Here is a 20,823-nt window from a genome sequence, read left to right on the forward strand (position 1 = left end):
ACTTCCGAGCACAACTTGAACGCACCATAATGGGCAGCGCGAATTAGCAACGGTTTAAACTTGGTTGAAACTTGATTCCGGAGCGACACCAAGTGGAAGGAAAATATATCCTGTCAGCAAGCCCCAGTTATGTCTTTCTCAAAACCTGCCGTGAAGAGAAAAGTTGGTGACGAGCACAGACAATTTCAGGAAAAGTGGGAGACGGCATATTTTTTTGTTGAGCACAGAGGCAGCCCGACGTGTCTTATATGCACCGAGAAAGTTACGGTGCACAAGGAATACAACATCAGAAGTCATTACTCGACTAGACATGCTGATGATGAGTATATAAAATACCAGGGAGATGAGAGAGAGAAACGGGTCGCCAATCTTAAAACATGTTTACTGAAGCGACAAGATTTCTTCAAGAAAGCTAGCAAAGATAATGATGTAGCAGTCGAAGCTAGCTACGTGGTGAGTGAGATGATTGGTAAGTCGGGAAAGCCATTCAAAGAAGGGGAGTTTGTTAAAAAGTGCATGTTACAGGCTGCAAGTATAGTCTGTCCGGAAAAGAAGGGTCAGTTTAGCAACGTCAGCCTTTCAGCCAACACAGTGGCAGAGCGCATTTCTGACCTGTCAGGTAACATATATGATCAACTGCGTGAGAAAGCCAAACGTTTCTGTGCATACTCAGTCGCTCTTGATGAGAGCACAGACATAATTGACACTGCGCAGCTCGCAACCTATGTCCGTGGTGTTGACGACAATTTTGAAGTGATGGAGGAGTTGCTCACAGTGATTCCAGTGCATGGCCAGACCACCTCTCAGGAGATATTCCGCCAGCTGTGTGATGCCATTGTGCATGCGGGTTTGCCATGGAAGAGGTTTGCTGGAATAACAACCGACGGAGCGCCATCAATGACAGGGAGGAGAAATGGAGTGGTGGCATTTGTTCAAAAAAAAAAAAACTGGAAGAGGAGGGTGTGGAGGAGGCCATTGCTCTGCACTGCATTATCCATCAGCAGGCCCTTTGCAGCAAATGCCTGACGTTTGACAATGTGATGTCTGTCGTTGTGAAATGCATCAACCATATCAGATCCAGGGGTTTAAAGCACCGGAAGTTCCGCGCCTTTTTGGAGGAAATAGAGTCAGCATATGATGATGTGCTCTACTTCACTGAGGTACGTTGGCTCAGCAGGGGAAACGTCTTGAAGAGGTTTTTTGAGTTGAGAGCAGAAGTGAAAGCCTTCATGGAGAAGGCTGGGATGGCTGTTCCTGTGCTAAGTGATCCCAAATGGCTCACGGACTTAGCTTTCCTTGTTGACATCACACATGAGCTGAATGTACTGAACAAGAAATTACAAAACCAGGGGCAGCTTGTCAGTGCTGCCTATGACAACATGAGGTCATTCTCCACAAAACTTGTGTTATGGAAAGCCCAGCTCTCTCAGACAAACCTCTGCCATTTCCCAGCATGCAAGGCACTCATGGATGCAGGCACACCATTGAATGGTGAGAAGTATGCTGATGCCATTGTGAAGCTACAGGAGCAATTTGATCACAGGTTTGCAGAGTTCAAGACACACAGAGCCACTTTTCAAATTTTTGCTGACCCCTTCTCCTTTGATGTGCAAGATGCCCCTCCTGTGCTTCAAATGGAGCTCATTGACCTGCAGTGCAGGTCAATGAGCTTATTTGATAGTTTTTTTGTTTTTTTTGTTTTGTTTTTTAGCTTATTAGCTTATTAGTATTCCATCTTGTCATAACAGAACCTGGTGTCCCCTTTTTGTCTCACACTGTTCGTTTTTGTTCCTGCACTTGTACTGTTACCTGTCTTGTTTTGATCACCTGTATATATAAATAAAAATAAAGAATAAAAAAAAGATTGAGAACATTGGATCGGTTATACTTTTTTTTTGGAATACTTGCGGCCCAGCCTCACCCAAACTCTACCTCCAGCGGCCCCCAGGTAAGTTGAGCTTGAGACCCCTGCACTAGGGGATGATTAGATGGCCAGATGGAGAAAGACAGGTTAGGGAATTTTGCCAGGACACCGGGGAACCCCTGACTCTTTGCGATTAAGTGCCATGGGATCTTTAATGACCACAGTGAGTCAGGACCTTGATTTAACATCTCATCAAAAGGATGGCATCTCACAACAGTGTCCCCATTACTGCACTGGGATTTGTTAATTACGACCAGAGGGATAACTGCCTCTTACTGGCTCACCAACACCACTTCCAACAGCAACTCTTTTCCCAAGAGGTCTCCCATCCAAATACTAGCCAAGCCCATACCTGCTTAGCTTCTGTCATTCAACACAACCAGGTTACATGGTGGTATGGCTGCTGGCTTTTATCACTGCATAACGGTTTGTTGTTTTTTTGGTGTTGTTAGCCAGTTAACCAACCAGTTCTTTGCAGCTGATTAAATACCTCTAATCCATTTGTCTCAATTAAATTCATTGATTCATCATCAGCCACTTCTCCTGGGTCGGGTCGCGGTTGCAGCAAACTAAGTAGGGCACTCCAGACGTTCCTCTCCCCAGCAACGCCTTCCAGCTCCTCCTGGGGGATTCCAAGGCGTTCCCAGGCCAAATTGGATTTAGATTAGATTAGATTGGAATTAGATGTTCTCAATAGATGCACGAAGTATCACAACAAGGAGGTCCAGTGGATTGGTTATGCTAGTGATGATTTTAATCTCAGTGCAAATCCTTTTGCAAAATAGTTCCATCTGAGGGCAGTGTCATATGCAATTTACATAAGTACCTGGAACTGTCTTGCATTTATTACATGCTAGTTCAGACTTGGATGGGTCAAATTAATGTACCTTGATAGGTGTAATATACAGTTTATGGCCAATCTTAAACTCACTTTCAACAGATTGTTACTCAGACTGATCTGTATTTGCTTTAGAATGTCCTACCAAATGTCTTCTGTTGTATTTGTGTTTAGATCCAATTCCCAACGCTTTACCAATCACCCCAATCACTGCATATAATGCATAATAATATGGGTGAAAGGTAATGTGTTCCAGACACACAAGAAAAAATAAAATTTCTGACCTGTAAATATCTGTAAAAATGCTGCGAAAGAACTTTAGATTGGTCTTTTATCTTTACTTTGTAAATTGCTTTTAGTACCTACAAAAGTGCTATATAAATTTGATGTGTTATTATTATTATTTTATTATTATTATTATCTATGTAAAGGATTTCAAATGATCCAGCTTCCTTGCATCAACAAATGAGGTGATACCCAATCTTTCCTGTATTTTGAAACCACCCATACTTAATATTGCGTTCCTACTCACAGGGGGCAAAAACAATTCATAAAATTCTCACTCCCATGGAGGTGTCTCATCCCACATTTGATAAGATAATATTTTCCCCGATCAAGCTTTTCCTACAACTAGCTTGCTTGTGTATTAGAAACTGAAAGCCACCCAGCACTAGGAGTTGCAGTTCTTTTTGTGTCTCACATTGAGAAACACCTACGACGTGACTTCATCAGAAGCTCCTATTGCATTCTGCCTGCCAGGATTGGCTGGAACTAAGCGTGTCAGTGTCATGGAGGACAGACACCCTCCCCTTATAAAAGGGCTTGACACTACACTGCCAGTCATTCAAAAACCTCCTCTTGTTTTTTCCCCTCTTTTATAGAAAAAGCATTCGAAATACAACATACCTTTATTAAACCAATAGGGAAATAAGATATTTCACAAACCCATCAAACTCTACAGAATAAGAATCAGAATAAGAATTAAACATTAAAACATAGGTTGACAAGACAGAAAATAGTGAGGTAACCTGTAGGCTTTGGCATGGCTTCCAGCCAACAGAACCCCCATCAAATCAAAGAAACAAAAAATACACATATACCATACAAACTACACTATTTAACAAAAATCCAACATTGCCCTCCCTCCTCCCCAGTCACATAAAAGTGCTGCCCTCCACAAATCCACTAATAAACTCTTCATATATAAAATCTACCTCTTCTTGCTATCAGCAGAAGTTCCTCACTTTCTCTCTCGAGCCAACTGTTTTTCTGAGACCCAGCTAAATTTTCCATCAACACATACGAAAACTCAGGTCACCGAGTGCTTTGCTGTTGGTCTTCTCAGTTATTCTGGAATTACTGCTCATACTTTTTACTACATTTACTACATACTATTCTTTTCCCAAACTAATGTTAGCTTTTCCTGGCTAACGCATCACAGATTAGCAATACTCCCACTGTAAAACCCTGCCTGGAAGTCGCAACACTCCCAGTCAGTTCCTGCTATCCCTTAGCCATGCCAGGTAAGCAATAATGCATTCAAATACAGTGTAGTTTCACAGCTAACAAAACCTCCTAGTGACAAACTTGGCTGCCGTTAATGTCTCTACTAAAGCAGAGGAAAAAACACAGCATGAGCCTGCCCTTGCAGGAATAAAATCTCAAGCGAGGACACTCACCAGATATGTGTGATGTGTCTTGGCCTGAAACACGCCCAAGCCACCTGTGATCCCATGGAGGAGTGCGCACACTGTAGCCGGTTCTTCCTTAAAGTGCTCAGTCGCCAACTGGCACATCAGACAAACTTGTCTGGTGGTGACCCAATTATGCCTTCCACCGCAGTGGCTCAGGAGCCAATAAACCTCTCTGAGATGATGGCTCCCAAAGCTGAGACTGGACTGAGCTGGGGGGATCACGTTGACTTCATTGACCCGCTGCCCCAGGAATTAACCGGCCTGCTGCCCCAAGAATTAGCAGGACCCAGCCTCGCAGCAGATCCACTGGGTTATCCAGTGAAAGTGGCAGACAATGTTTCAGACAGTGGGTTTGAAATCTTCATGACCGACAAGGATAATGATGACAACTCTTCACCGGCACTGTCAGGCTGGGTTTCAAAACCCCAATCATCAGTGGTGTTTCTGATGGGAGATGGGGACTCATCTTCCCCTATATTGGACTTGGACTTGCAGAACATGTGCAAACATCTGGATGCTAAGCTGAAAATCCAGTGGCCTGAAGTTCAAGCTGAGGGAACGCGGTCTTATTATGACTGGAAAAAGTTGCCCAAAGTGAAGAAGACAGGAAAACAACTCCTGCTGATTTTCCCAGAATTGTTTGAGGAATGTTCTTTTTCTTGCTGCAACAAACTGGACAGAGTGAAGCATCCTGTGACAGGCAGCTCCATTCTTGATTGTGATGGAATGGAGAGCCACAGTCTTTGCAACTTGCCACCGGTGGAGCCCATGGTAGCAGCTCACCTCTACCAGAAAACATCCATGTCATCACCAGGTGCACTCCTATCCAGAGCAGACCATTTCCTATCCAGCCTTTCAGATAATCAGAATCAGGTTTATTGGCCATGTAAGTTTGGAATTTGACTCCGGTTTCGTGGCTCTCACAGTGTACTTAACATAGAATAACAATACAGCAACACAGCACTCTTCAGATACATACACAAGGATTGACTATACAGATGAAATAAGAGGCAATAAAGTGCAGTGGTGCAGAGACTATATCAGCGATGCTAAAGTGAATGTTTACAGGTTACTTACATACATGCCTGAGGTAGATGGACATAACAGAGCGTACCAGTATACGTACAATGTACAGTATATACAAAATGGTTGAATTTATTTGACAGTGTTAAGCGTTCATTTGAATGACAGCCCACGGAAAGAAACTGTTTTTATATGTGGTTGTTTTGGTGTACAGTGCTCTGTAGCACCTACCAGAGGAAGGAGTTGAAACAGGTTGTGACCAGGGTGTGATAGGTCTGCAGTGAGGTTGCCTGCCTGTTTCGTAACTCTGGAGATGTATAAGTCCTGAATGGAGGGCAGGTTGGCACCAAGGATTTTCTCTGCAGACTTAACTGTTCATTGTAATCTCTCCCTGTCCCGTTTGGTAGCCTATTCAAACCAGACAGTGATGGATGTGCAGAGGACAGACTGGATTATTGCAGTGTAGAACTGAATCAACAGTTCCTGAGGCAGGTTGAACTTACTGAGCTGGCGGAGAAAGTACATCCTCTACTGGGCCTTTTTGATGATTGTGTCTATGTTGAATGCCCACCTGAGGTCCTGGGAGATTGTTGAACCCAGAAATCCATATGTTTTCACCGCAGACACCGTGCTGTTGAGTATGGTAAGGAAGGCAGTGTTGGGGGCTCCTCCTGAAGTCCATTGTCATCTCCACAGTTTTGAGCACGTTCAGCTCCAGGTTGCTTTGGCCGTACCACAGGGCCAGCTGTTCAACCTCCCGTCTCTATGCAGACCTGTCACCATTCCGGATAAAGCCAATGATAGATTGTGTCATCCACAAACTTCAGAGTGGCTGGCAGGGGGTACAATTGGTTGTGTGTTGTGGCTGGAGAAGGTGAGGGGTGTGATAGTGTGCTTATCAAACCTGCAGTAAAACCCATTTAGATCGTCAGCCAGTTAATGGTTCCCTGCAGTGTGCAGTGTGGAGGGATGGTCACTTGTAGTTGGTAATGTCTTTCAAACCTCTCCAGACTGATGCCTGGTCATTGGCAGAAAATCTGTTTTTCAGCTTTTCAGAGTAGCACCTTTTTGCCACTCTGATCTCCTTTGTTAGTATTTCTGGCTTGGTTGTACTGGATCCAGTCTCCACACCTGTAGGCTTCCTCTTTGGCCTGTCGAAGCTGCCTGAGTTTTGCTGTGAACCAGGGCTTATTGTTGTTGAATGTACAGCATGTTATGTTGGGCACACACATGGCCTCACAAAAGCTGATTTAAGATGTCACAGTGTCAGTAAGTTCATCCAGGTCTGTAGATGCAGCCTCAAAAACATGCCAATCAGTGCAAGTCAAGGCAGGCCTGGAGCTCCAGTTTTGACTCATTGATCCATTTCCTCACAGTTTTAACCACAGGCTTTGCAGATTTTCCTTTCTGCCTGTAGTTTGGGATGAGATAAATCAAACAGTGATCAGAGAGTCCCAGGTTGCATGGGGGACAGAGCGATAGGCATCCTTTAATATTGTGTAGCAATGATCCGCTGTGACACAGGAAGCCAGTGTAATTGAATCAGTAGGGGAGAGACATGTTCAGTGGACTTTGGATGTGTAATAATCCATGCTGTAGAAATCTGGATGAGCTGAAGTCGGTGAATAAGTTTGTTGGGGATGCCTTGCCAGGATCACATTGCAGTAGTCAGTGCAGGATGTGACCAAAGCATTGACTAAGACTTCCATGGAATGTTGTGTCTGGAGATGTTTCCTAGATGGAAAAGGCAATCCAGGAGACATTGTTTATATGACTGGAAAAGGAAAGGGTACTATCTGGGATATACCAAGGCTATTAGCCTGAGCAGAGACAGGTATGGTGGCTCCAGCAATGGAGAGTGAGCAAATATCAGTTTTTGAGAGTAGTGCCAATTAGGAGTGAGTCAGTTTTATCACTGTTGAATTTCAGATAATTGTTTGTCATCCATATCTGTACATCATGGAGCCAAGCAGTGAGGGTACTAGAGGGGGGGTGGAAGTCGGCTTAGTGGACACATAAAACTGTGTATCATCAGCATAGCAGTGGAAATGGATACCATAGTGCAAGAAGATGTTGCCAAGAGGGAAGGAGGTAAATAATAAACATGAGTGGCCCCAACACTGACCCTTTGGAACTCAACGAGGAACTATCAAATTTTCTGACCAGTAATTCTAAATTTGTACAGAATGTGTCGTTTGTAAGGTAGGGAGCAAACTACTGATAAACTGTGCCCCCAACTCCAGTGCTAGTCAGACGATCCATGAGGAGCTGATGGGATACAGTGTCAAAGGCTGTGGTGAGGTCAAGGAGGATGAGGATAGAGAGTAGATCGGAGTCAGTTGCACAAAAGGGGTCATTAGTGATCTTAACCAGGGCTGTGTCTGTGCTATCTTTGGAGTGAAATCCGGATTGGAATTGTTCAGAGATATTATTGTTATCAAGGTAGATCTGAAGTTGAGATGCAACTACCCTCTCAAGGATTTTGGAGATGAATGGTAAATTGGAAATAGGCCAGTAGTTGTTTTGGTCAGTAGAATCTAAATTAATCTTTTTCAGAGTTAACCTGATTATGGGAACCGTCGGTGAAGGGGGAACTTTACCAGTGGACAGATAGGAGTTGATGGAGGTTATAAGGGAGATGATAGAGGGCAGGCATGTTTTAACTAGGGTTGTGAGAATTTGGATCCAGGTGACGTGTGGAGGTGCTAGACAGTAATAAGTTCAGAAATGTTATTTTTCAGTTAGAAGACTGAAATTACATAGGACAGTGGATGGGGACAGTTTCATGGCGCTTGCTGATGGTAAGTCAGTGTGCATAATGTTATCAGAGGCTAGCTGCTCATGAATGGTACTAATTTTGGAGTTGAAAAACTTCCAAAAAAAAAAGCAGAGCATTGTTTGTTACAACGGTTAGTCTTCATATTGCTTTCAGGTGGATTTAGTAACCTTTTAACTGTGGGGAAGACAGTTCCAGTATTCCCTTCAACTGTACTGATGATATTTGCATAAAATGATGTTTTAGCTGTTAAAAGAGCATTTTTGTAATGGAGTATATGATCCAAGTACATTCATTTGTGAACAGCAAGTCCAGTCTTGATGCAAAACCTCTCAAGTTGCGACCTATAGCCTTGAGCCGATGTAATTCAGTGACATTCATTGTCACAATTTGATTTAATTGATGCTTGTCATGGAGGCTGCCAAAAGACTTGGAGCAGCAGTAATTTTTGGCAAGTACTAGTTGCTCCCTACATGTGACAACAGTTTCCCATATTCTTCACATGTCTGGGCTATGGGGAAAGGTGGCAAGACAGAAGCCTTTTCACATGCCATAAACATCCAACCCTGGCTAAATTTTCCATAAAGATACATCCAGTCTCCAAAAACCATGTGGAAAAATGTGTTATGGTCTGATGAGACCAAGGCTGAGGTTTTTGGCCATAATTCCAAAAGGTATGTTTGGCACAAAAGCAACACAGCACATCACCAAAAGCACACCATACCCATGGTGAAGCATAGTGGTGGCAGCATCCTGCTTTGGGGCTGCTTTTCTTCAGCCACAACTGGGGCTTTAGTTAAGGTGTAGGGAATCATGAATAGCTCCAAATACTAGTTGATTTTGGTGCGAAACCTTCAGGTGTCTGCTAGAAAGCTGAAGATGACCCAAAGCATACATCCAAAATCCATAAAAGATTGGCTGCACCAAAAGAAGTTCAATGTTTTGGAATGACCCAGCCAGAGCCCACACCTGAATCCAATTGAAAATCTGTGGGGTGACCTAAAGAAGGTGGTGCACAGGAGATACCTTCACAATTTGATGGCTCTACGTTTTTGCAAGGAAGAGTGGGAAATATAGATGGGTTTCCTCTTTACAAACATTACTGGGTGCATGCGCAGCCAGGGGGCAAAACCGCTTTGGTAGCTCTCAAAAGATTATGAGATGCATGATCTTTTGAGAGCTACCAAAGCGGTTCAATAATGAAAATGTTGAACATTTTCCACCTATCCTTTTGGCGGTTTGTACGGTTTATTGCACAACAACTGCACATCATCTCTGCTGTATCTGAGCTCTATCTTGGTTAAAATCTCTGCACTGTAGCTGCTTTCTGCCCCCTAGTTGCGCACGCATCTCTGTGATGACGTTGCACGGAAACCCTCCTATAGTCAAGTCAAGATGTGCCAAGCTGATAGTCTTATGCAAAAAGACTTGAGTGCTGTGATAAAATCAAAAGGTGCTTCAATAAAGTATTAGTTTAGGGGTGTGCACACATATTCAGTCAGGTTACTCTAGATTTTGTATTTTTTCCCCTAAAATATTTCTGATTATTTTTCGCTATTTTTATTTCATAGGTTGCAATTTCAGGAAAAAAGTGGAAAAAGTTCTGACATGATTTGTCTTGGTTTCATTATTTTACATCAAAACCCTACCATTTTAACTGGGTTGTGTTGACTTTTTATATCCACTGTATTTCAGACTCACATTAGACTCAATGACAGTAAAACTCAAGCTCAGGTGTTATATATTGACACCCCTGCACCTTAACTTCAGACAATAAATTTTCCTTCAAAAAACCTTTTCAGAGTTAGCATTTAATATTATTTTTCAATGTAAACGAAGTCAACAGTGGGGAACCAACAGTGTTTAACACCAGTAACAGACTCAATATTGTGGTTATGTCTGAGACCATTGAGTGTTGCTCTCCGACAGGTGGTGAGTGCAACATGGACAAGGCAGACAAGGCATTGGCCAACAAGGAGATTTTGTCGGCCTCCAGACGGATCACCGCTCTAGAGATGAAGGAGCTAAATGAGAGACAGCGAGCCGAACATGCCCACAAGATGTATGAGCACATCAGGAATTCCCTCAGGCAGGTTGAGGAGCGCAACTCAGAGCTGGAATCCAAGTTTGCAGAGGTACGAGGCCTACTATCACTGTACAGCTATGTCAAAGGAATGCCAACAAAAACTCTGCAAGAGTATCTTATTTCATACTCTGGACATTTCATCTTTTGCCTGCGGTGAGTTACTAGATTTGTCAACAAAACATGGAAAGATCTATTAGGTCGATGGTTTTTCAGTTAAAAAGGATAAACTTTTTTTGGTCAAGTGCATGTAGTGCTCTTAACAAATGATTCTAGATGGTACGATATGCGTTTTCAATCTCTGTATTGAGTTTTTAAAAAGATTGGTAATTAAGATTCCCTGATGTAGTTGCATTTATGCTGGACATAAAGTGATTTTATATGTATGTTACTAGAAGAACCCCGCTACAATGTAGCGGTTTGGTTATCCACCCGTCTAAATCTCCCTCCTCTTCATCCTGCCAGCTAACCGCCTTCCCCCTGCCCCTAAACCCCCCCCACTCCAACTCCCTCCCCCCAAATGCTCAGAATCATCTGAAATGCCGAGAAAAGTGGTTTACCCCCCCCCCACTCCAACTCCCTCCCCCCAAATGCTCAGAATCATCTGAAATGCCGAGAAAAGTGGTTTCAGCCATTTTTAGAAAAATGCATATTTTGCATATGTATGCATAATTATGCATAATTTTAATTTTCTGGGATTTTTCCCGTACTCTCGGGAACAATACCTACCACCTCCAAAAAGAATTAGGATCATAAATGCTTTAGTTTTCGGTCCCGCTATCTACACTAACTAACTAACACACACACACACTAACACCACACACACACATTGCGAAAATATAGAAGAACCCTGCTACAATGTAGCGGTTTGGTTATCCACCCATCTAAATCTCCCTCCTCTTCATCCTCCCAGCTAACCGCCTTCCCCCTGCCCCTAATAGTCCATGGGCCAGAGCCCAAAATTTCCTATTTCGGTACACTCAAGGTGGCAAAACTTACTTATAATTTTTGAAAGGATCCATGTCTGTAGATAATATTTTGGTATGATAACCATTCCTGAGTGGCAGCTGTATCACAGTTATCAGCTCATGAAGTTAACCACCCCCTAAAGTAAATTGCATTTTAGACGCTGGTGCATATCCTGGTTTAGCCTCATGGTCAGGACATTTTTCAATGTTCTATAATATTGTCTTTGGTATCATTTTAAAGGGGACCTTCTTAGCTTTCATTCAAGCCCTGTTGTGGATATTTCTCACAAATATAGAGCTCACTTGAGCTCTTCAACCCGTCAATAACACACATCTTTCTGCAATGTTCGCCTAAACTATATACTTTCTTTTAGCCCTGTGGCATCTAGGAATATCAGGGACACAAAACACAAAAACTGGAATACTCACAGGACTGTAAAGATTGAGGAAATGTATAATATACCCATACTATTTCATTGTGTGAGGTGATTGTGAACCTTAAATTAGAAGGGCATTATTACTAAGAAACTAACTAGACCAAAGCCAGTTAGTCCATGGGTCAGACCAGAAATCGATATCACCCAAGGTGACACAACTTTACTGGTGCCATTTTATTTGGTACACTAACAGAAGTAAAATAATACATGATAACCTTTCCAAATGAGCAGCTATTTCATTTTTCTTTCAGGAAACCTGTTTCTGTGCCTCTCACGTTTGTGTATTTCCCCAGATTTTTACAAATATAGCATTTCAACACCCCTGGTACTGATTAGCCTAGCTTAAACTCTGGGACAGTTCTTAGTTGGCCAACAACCAAGGATAACCAGTACTGTGTACTTCCATTCATTGTGCTAAGCTAGGCTAACGTGCAGCCAGATAGCTTTCTACTAAACACATATAGAGGCAACTGGTATCTATCTTCTTGTCTCACTCTGGAGAAGATTGTAAGCTAATTTCCCATAATGTTAGCATGTTCTTTTAATGTATATGTTAATATGATTAGTTAAAGTGGCTACGAGGAACTTTCATCTTGTGTTGATTTTAGCGGCCTCATGTGGACAAAATACAGCTGTTGCATAGCAACTAGGTAATGTATCTATTTGTGGCTATGTAAGATAAATAATGGTAATATGACGCTGGTGAAGCAAAGTAAACTTTGTTTTAGTAGTGTTCATACACCTAAGTTACATGTATTTGTTTGTATGTGGCAGGTGAAAACTGACTGAATATGGCCACTGGTGAACAAGCAAGTTTTTACCCAATACCAAAGCGCCCACGGGTGGAGTGCATTATCCACTGTTCTGATGATACAGATAAGCTGGTTTCACTACAAAGTGTCGACTCATGGAGAACTCTGCTCAGGGCAGCTCAGATACGAAATCATGCACCAGTTTTGAAACTGGCAAAAGACATTCCTGAGGGACAGATTCCAGCAATCTACTACCACAGAAAGTGTCGCAGTATCTTCACTATGAAGAAAATTCTTGATGGCCTCCTTGCAAAAGAAAAGAAAAGTTGTGTCTCTGCTGAAGAGAAACAATCTAAGAGAGTAGCTCGACATGCTCCAAGTACATCTAGGACTTATGATGCAGAGTGCATATTTTGTCAGAAAAACAGCAAATATTCCAAGAGACAGAATACGAGAGAAGTACTGGTGCAGTGTCGAGAACTGCGAGCTGATGCAAAGATCAGGAGTGCAGCCACAAAGAAAAGGGACAGCAGAATCCTTGCCATTGTGAGTAGAGACCTTGTAGCAGCTGAAGGGCACTACCACAGGTCATGCTATAGACTTTACACCAAAGAAGAGGTTTCCAAAGGAGAGGTTGCCAGCAATGAAGATGATGATGCTGCAGCCCAGTATGAAGCTGCTGTGAATAAGGCATACAAAGAGCTGTTCCTCTTCATCAGGATGGAGCTTTTTGGCAATCCTCAAGTGATGACAATGACTGATCTCTCTTCTAGACTGGTAGCTTCAATGAACTCCCAAGGCATTGCCCAAGTCAAGGAATCAACCAAGAAGCACATAAGGCGAAACCTGGAGAGTGAGTTTGCTGGAGCCTTGCAGATATTCCCTGATGAGAAAGGAAAATTCCTCCTCTATCCCGATAACTTGTCCATGAGGGAACTTGCCAAAGAAAATCAGTTTCTCAAAAGGGAGCTGCAGACCCTGAAAAGTGTCAGTGCACAAGATGTTATAGCCAAAGCAGCCATCAAATTGAGAGCAGACATTAAAAGTCAAGATGTTCCTCAAACCTGGCCGCCTGAAGTCAAACCAGAAGCAGAATGTCCTACCATTCCAGAGTCGCTCATTATCTTCCTGTACTCTCTACTCACAGGCTCAAATGATCCTGATCATGCATCCCAGAGAGTGCAGTGCCTTCTGCAGTCATTTGGCCATGACATAGTATATGCAGTGACATGTGGAAATACCAAGCCTTCCAAGCACATTGTTCTGCCATTCAGTGTCAAATCGTTGACAGGAAATGTAGAGTTGATAAACATCCTCAACCGACTTGGTCACAGTGTGTCCTATTCACAGATGGAAGAGATCAACACTGCCCTGTGTCCCCAGAAATTCTCATCATCAGGGAGTGGCATTGCCCTTCCAGCTAACATCCATCCTGGCATATTCACAACTTTAGCCTGGGACAATATCGACCGTCTTGAAGAAACTGTCAGTGGTGAGGGAACATCTCACAGAGTCAATGGGATTGCTGTGCAAGCAAAGCCAGTCAACCCACTTCCTGTCCAACCCATGCCCACTGTTCCCAAAACAAAGAAGAGAAGCATTGATGGACCCCCACCAATGTTACCAACTTACAATGCTGGACAACGGGTAGGGCCACCACAAAGCAAAAAGTCAGATGCCGATACTGCAGCCAATACTAAGCTTGCCAGAGAGAAAAACCTTCTTTGGACCCTAGCACGCATGTCACAACAAGAAGAACAGTCAGTCAGCAGCTGGACAGGCTTCAACATCCTGACTCGAGGAGAGATGACGGTCATCCCCGACAATATAGGCTATCTGCCTACCATCAATGCTCCAGCGACACAAATGTCTACTGTCAACGAGGTGCTTAACCAGTCACTGAGCATCATGCAGTGCTTAGGCCTGAGGAAGATTGTCTGTGTCTTTGACCAAGCCCTGTATGCGAAGGCTGTCGAGATCACATGGAAACACCATGACAAGTTCCATGATATCATCGTTAGGCTTGGGGTATTCCACACCATCTGCACACTGCTGGCAATAATAGGAAAGTGTTTCCAAGATGCTGGACTTAAAGACCTCTGCATTGAGTCTGGCATGATTGCAGAAGGCTCAATTGCTGGTGTTATGGATGGCCACAAGTACAACAGGGCAGTGCGACTACACAAGCTCCTGTATGAGGCTCTCATGCGACTGACCTTGAATGGTTTCCTGTCCTGGTTGGAAGAAACTCACAGGAATGACATGGTTCACCTGAATGAGACACTGAAGACCATTGACAGCCTTGGGAAAGAAGTATCACAACATGCTTTGAAGGAGGTCCTCGAGAACAGCTCTTGTACACGCATCATGGATCTATTTGAAGTCTACCGTGAGTTCCTTAGAGGTGGAAACGGCAGCCTCTCGAACTTCTGGATGTCCTATTTGGACATGGTTGAAATCTTGTTGGGGCTCATCCGAGCATCCAGAGAGGGAGACTGGATGCTACACTTGGCTAGCATTCGAGCAATGATCCCATGGTGCTTTGCTTATGGCAGGATGAATTATGCACGCTACCTCCCCTACTACTACGCCCAGATGTCTGAGCTGCCCATAACACACCCAGATGTGTACACAGAATTCATGGAAGGAGGCTTCTCAGTCCAACTGGGCTCCACCAATCCCTTTGGCCGAATCCCTGTTGACCAAGCTATAGAAGAAACGGTGAACAAAGACACCCAAACAGCTGGAGGGACAAAGGGATTCAGCTTGAAGCCAGGAGCTGTGACCAAATATTATCTCACAGCTGAGTATAGAAGCATGTACGTCACACAGCTGAGAGACCTGACAGGTCAAGGCAGGTGCAAATGGTCTCATCCAGATCTACAGAGTCCAAGGATCAAGAGAGATGAAGCAGATGTCCAGTCTCTCATGGACCTTATGGAGAATAACTGGCTCAATCCTATGTCCCCTGATGAGATTGATTTGGTTAGCCTCTCCACTGGCAACATGGCTCCACCTGATGTGACCATAGATCTCTTGAGAGCTCTTGAGAAAGGAGAAGAGGCCTACCAAGCATTCCAGCAAACAAGGTTAGATGCAGACCCACCACCTGTGAAATTCCACGACAAGATGACCAAGCAAAGTCTGAAAACATTCTCCAATGTCAGCACAAAACAAGCTCATGGAAAGAAAGCACAGGATGTGGTTCTGAAGGCAGATAGAAACCTTTTCAGTCACATGATCCTGGTGGCTGAAAGCAGGAAGGTGAATCTGAAGGATGTCCTTGCCTACCCATTGGGCCCACTACCATGGGCACTGGCAAATGCTGATGGGTCCTTACGAAAAACAAACAAGGCTGCACTTGCCAGAGAGCTTGAAAAGAATGTATCTCCTGCAGAAGACATCCCAATCCCATCTACTTCCATCATTGATGGGATGAGCCTGGTCCAAAAAATGAATGGCAACAACAAAACCTTTGCACAGGTGGCAGAGTCAACCTTGACCCAGGTCCTCCATGAGGGAGCACAGAGTGGGAGGATTGATGTTGTTTTTGATGTCTATCACCAGACTTCGATCAAAGATGCTGAACGACTGAACCGGGGTGGAGACATCACTCTCCAGTACAAGAATCTTGCAGGGGGACACCACGTCCAGCAGTGGAGAACATTTCTGTGCAGTTCCTCCAACAAGACCAGTCTCATCAAGTTTCTGGTGGAAGAGTGGAAACTCCCACGATACAGAGCTATGCTGCATGGCAAGGTGTTGTGCATGACCTGTGAGGAAACCTGCTACAAGTTGACAGAAGATGGGTGTGAGGAAGCAGCAGAACTGCACTCCACACATGAAGAAGCTGACACCCGTCTGCTCCTGCATGCATTGCATGCAGCAAATGCGGGCTCAAAGTCAGTTATCATCACAGCTGAGGACACTGATGTCATGGTGCTTTGTCTTGGCTTCCAGAAGGACATCACCTGTCCCATCTACCAGAAGTGTGGGACTCAGAACCGCACACGGTTTGTCGACATCACCAAACTGGCAAGTTAACTTGGAGACAGCATCTGTGACAGCCTAATTGGCTTACATGCCTTCACAGGCTGCGACACTGTCAGTGCATTCGCTGGTCGAGGGAAGCTGAATGCCCTGAAGATAGTGAGAAAGCACACTTCCTGCCAAGAGACTTTTAGTCAACTGGGACAGACATGGAATGTGAGTGATGAGCTGTTCCAGAAAATTGAGCAGTTCACCTGTCGGATGTATGTTGCTAATAGCAGCACTGCTGAGGTGAACAAACTGCGTTACCAGCTCTTCTGCACCAAAAGGGGAGAGGTTGAGTCCAGCCAGCTGCCACCATGTAGAGACTGTCTCTTTATGCATGTTCAACGAGCCAACTATCAGGCAGCAATATGGAAGTGCTGTCTGCAGGCTAACCCTGTGGTGCCAAGCCCTACTGAGTATGGATGGACAGACGATGAAGGCAAGCTGGCCATTTACTGGATGCGCTCCCCACCTGCACCAGATGTGGTCTTGGAAATGCTAACATGCAAGTGTGTGCATTCATGCAAAATGCCAAGTTGCATGTGCCTGTCAAATGGACTTCCATGCACAGACATGTGCAGGTTACAGACCTGCAGTAACCAAAAACAGCAGGATGGTCCAGAACTGGACTTTGAACTTGGGGAGTCAGATGATGAGAGAAACGAGCAGTTTGATGAATGACAGTGTGATGATTCTGATGGTATTACTGTGGTAGTAGTCTATTGATGCACAGGATGTTGATTCTGGACTTGGTTACCCAGAGCTTGATAAAAATAATGTAACCATATTCACATATACCCATTACCCTACCCATTACCATTACATATACCCACTAATGATATGGGATTACATGTATCATTGACTAAGTATATGTAAATGTCAATGTTGTTTAAAATATTAAAATAGTTCATTACCTCACTATGGTATTCCTTTTTATCATGTATTTTGATTGTGTATTTAAACAAATGTATAGAGACCAGTTTGTGACCTAACTGGCTTTGGTCTAGTTCTCATTTAAGGCTCACAGTCACCTCACACAATGAAATAGTATGGGTATATTATACATTTCCTGAATCTTTACAGTCCTGTGAGTATTCCAGTTTTTGTGTTTTGTGTCCCTGATATTCCTAGATGCCACAGGGCTAAAAGAAAGTATATAGTTTAGGCGAAAATTGCAGAAAGATGTGTGTTATTGACGGGTTGAAGAGCTCAAGTGACCTCTATATTTGTGAGAAATATCCACAACAGGGCTTGAATGAAAGCTAAGAAGGTCCCCTTTAAAATGATACCAAAGACAATATTATAGAACATTGAAAAATGTCCTGACCATGAGGCTAAACCAGGATATGCACCAGCGTCTAAAATGCAATTTAGTTTAGCGGGTGGTTAACTTCATGAGCGGATAACTGTGATACAGCTGCCACTCAGGAATGGTTATCATACCAAAATATCATCTACAGACATGGATCCTTTCAAAAATTATAAGTAAGTTTTGCCACCTTGAGTGTACCGAAATATCGTCTGGCCCATGGACTATAAACCCCCCCCCCCCACTCCAACTCCGTCCCCCCAAATGCTCAGAATCATCTGAAATGCTGAGAAAAGTGGTTTTTAGCCATTTTTAGAACATGCATATTTTGCATAATTATGCATAATTATTATAATTATTTTAATTTTCTGCTATTTTTCTGGTCCTCTCTGGAACAATACCTACCACCTCCCAAAAAAATTAGGATCATAAGTGCATTTTTGCAAAAATGCATATATATTTTGCATAATGCCAACATTTCTAAGTCCCAGAAAAAAAAATGTATATAGGTGAAAAAATCAAAGATGCTCAGAATCATCTGAAATGCGGAGAAAAGTGTTTTTTTAGCCATTTTTAGAAAAATGCATATTTTGCATAATTATGCATAATTTTAATTTTCTGGGATTTTTCCCTTACTCTCTGAGACAATACCTACCACCTCCAAAAAGGATTAGGATCATAAGTGCTTTAGTTTTCGGTCCCGCTATCTACACTAACACCACACACACACACACATTCCGAAAATATATGAGTAGATGTCCAGCATAAATGCAGCTACATTAGGGAGTCTTAATTACCAGTCTTTTTAAAAAATCAATACATATGTATATATGTGTATATATATATATATGTGTGTTTGTGTATATATATATATATATATATATATAGTTTTTTTCTGAAACCGTCAATGGTGTTGTGAGTGCTCAACTAATTATAGATAGATGTCATCATAATCAACTATATATAATTACTGATAGACAATGTCATCATAATCATATATATGTAATTTTAAACTGCTTACCTTAATACCTTTTAAGTGTGGCCTGGAGGCTTTACGATTTCAAAATTAGTTTTCACATCCATAACTCGTCATGACTCACCCCCTTCCCTCACAAACATGCACAAGCTGACCAAACTGAACCTGGAGGCCCAAAGGGTGGAGCGTGAGCTGAGAGACGAGCTGGTGGAGAGTGTGAGCAAAGCCGTTAGCGAGGCAGACCAAGCCAGGATTGCCGAGCTGGAGAGGGCAGAGGCCGAGCTGCACATTGAAGCCTCTAAGTATGTCTGACATTGTGCAGGCACAAGAGATTGGTGCCTTAAAAGTCTTTTGAAAAGAAAAAAATATATATGTTCAGTAGAATCATGCCACAATAATAAAGGCATTTTTAATATGAGAGAAAGAGTGCCTTGGTCCTCCTACTTTGTTGAGTCTTTTGAAAATTCTTTGCAATGTAGTTAATCATTTGCAAAGCCTTCAAGTGGGACTGTGTGCTTTCTGATCCATTTGGATTTATAGATAACATTGTTGTGACATCCATTATGGTAAGTCTCTTACCATGAAATATTTGCACAAATGTAGTTTGCTCTGTTCGTTTAGTTTGGTAATACAGTGATGGCAGTACTCTAGTTTGTGTTTTCATTATGTGTTGTAGGGAGATTATCCAGAACATTTATGTTTTACTTGTAAAACTACTAATTAAGGGGAAATTTCACTGCTAATTTGCATCTCTGCTGCCATAGACTCGATGGTGGCAGGAATGCATTTTGCCATAGCTAGCGCTACAGCGATAGAGACAACATTTACATGTATTCTGTATGTTAAAGAGATGCCACTGCTCCAGTGCGTACATCAAATTAGATTTGAAAATCAACAACATTTCGCTTTCAGTAAACATTCTCCAATGCTTTTCTCTTTACTGTACTTGCCAAACTTTGCCAGGAGTCTAAATCTATGGGTCCATGTGGTGATTACCAAAATCAATTTACATTTAATCCCTGGCTATTTATTTCTCTATTAACTTACTTACTTTCTCTATTATTACTCATGCGGGTACTCTCATTGGCTGTTACATTTTGGTCACCAACTAAGCCATTTGCAATCAGGTTTATGGAGATTCATGACAGTTCTGCCTGATCTCTCTTTGAATGCAGGGACAGGTGTATGAAGTTGGTCGAACTTTTCTGTCTTTGTATGTTAAACTATGTTGGTGTAGAGCCCCCTAAATGTCAACACAAGGGGTTTAACATCAGATCCTGTGATGACTGAATGTAAAGATCTCTTTTTATACATCTTCTCATCAGAGGAAAGTTAACTGAGCAGGTTTTCCCTACCTAACATTTGCACAATTTTCCAGACATTTACTTCTGAGGGATGCTTCACACACTGCTTTATTCTGTTTGTCATTGAAATCATCCCTGGAGTAGTTTTGGGTGAGTTTGGCTATTGGAGGATTTTAGTGCCTTATCTAGGGAGAGAGAGACTCACTCACTTTCCCTAACTACATTTTCCCAGGATTCTCTGATTTCAACCCTGTAATCTGTCAGATCACAAGCATGCTAGTCTAAGGTCTAGCTTAATGGCAGTGCAGTTCCTCACAGTCACTGTGGACAAGAGAATCAGCTAGATGCCTGTAAGTAATTTAACCTTTTTTCGGTTCTTGCAGGCTTCGGGAAGTGTCTGATGTAGCTAAAATGCAGGTGTCTGCTCTGGAGGCTAGACAGCAGTCCAGGGAAAAGGAGGTGGAGGCTCTGAGGAGACAAGTCCTCGACTACCAGGTAGTTTTTTTGTCTCTTGTTTGACACATGTTTCTTTACACTGTTTCATGTCGATTTAGTTACACATATTCACAACAGGGAGCTGCTCAAGTCTAAAACAGCCATAATCTTCCACTATTGGATGCTCAGCAGCTGGAGAGTTGGTCTCTTCTATTGTTGGATTGCAAAAATAACATTCTCCCCTCTTTTGCAACAATGGTATTGTTGTA

General features: G+C 42.9%; 1 protein-coding gene across 1 annotated transcript in view; it reads left to right on the forward strand.

Moving 5' to 3' along the window:
* Nucleotides 1-20,823, forward strand: part of cep290 (centrosomal protein 290) — a 110,920-nt gene that overhangs the window by 40,754 nt on the left and 49,343 nt on the right. Inside the window, exons 26-28 of the mRNA XM_056282384.1 lie at nt 10,185-10,390; nt 18,966-19,117; nt 20,503-20,614. Of these exons, the coding sequence (XP_056138359.1) occupies nt 10,185-10,390; nt 18,966-19,117; nt 20,503-20,614 (470 nt within the window). The remainder of the gene's footprint in view (nt 1-10,184; nt 10,391-18,965; nt 19,118-20,502; nt 20,615-20,823) is intronic.

The sequence above is a fragment of the Lampris incognitus genome, chromosome 6 (genome assembly GCF_029633865.1).
Source record: "Lampris incognitus isolate fLamInc1 chromosome 6, fLamInc1.hap2, whole genome shotgun sequence".
In the NCBI taxonomy this organism is placed as follows: Eukaryota; Metazoa; Chordata; class Actinopteri; order Lampriformes; family Lampridae; genus Lampris; species Lampris incognitus.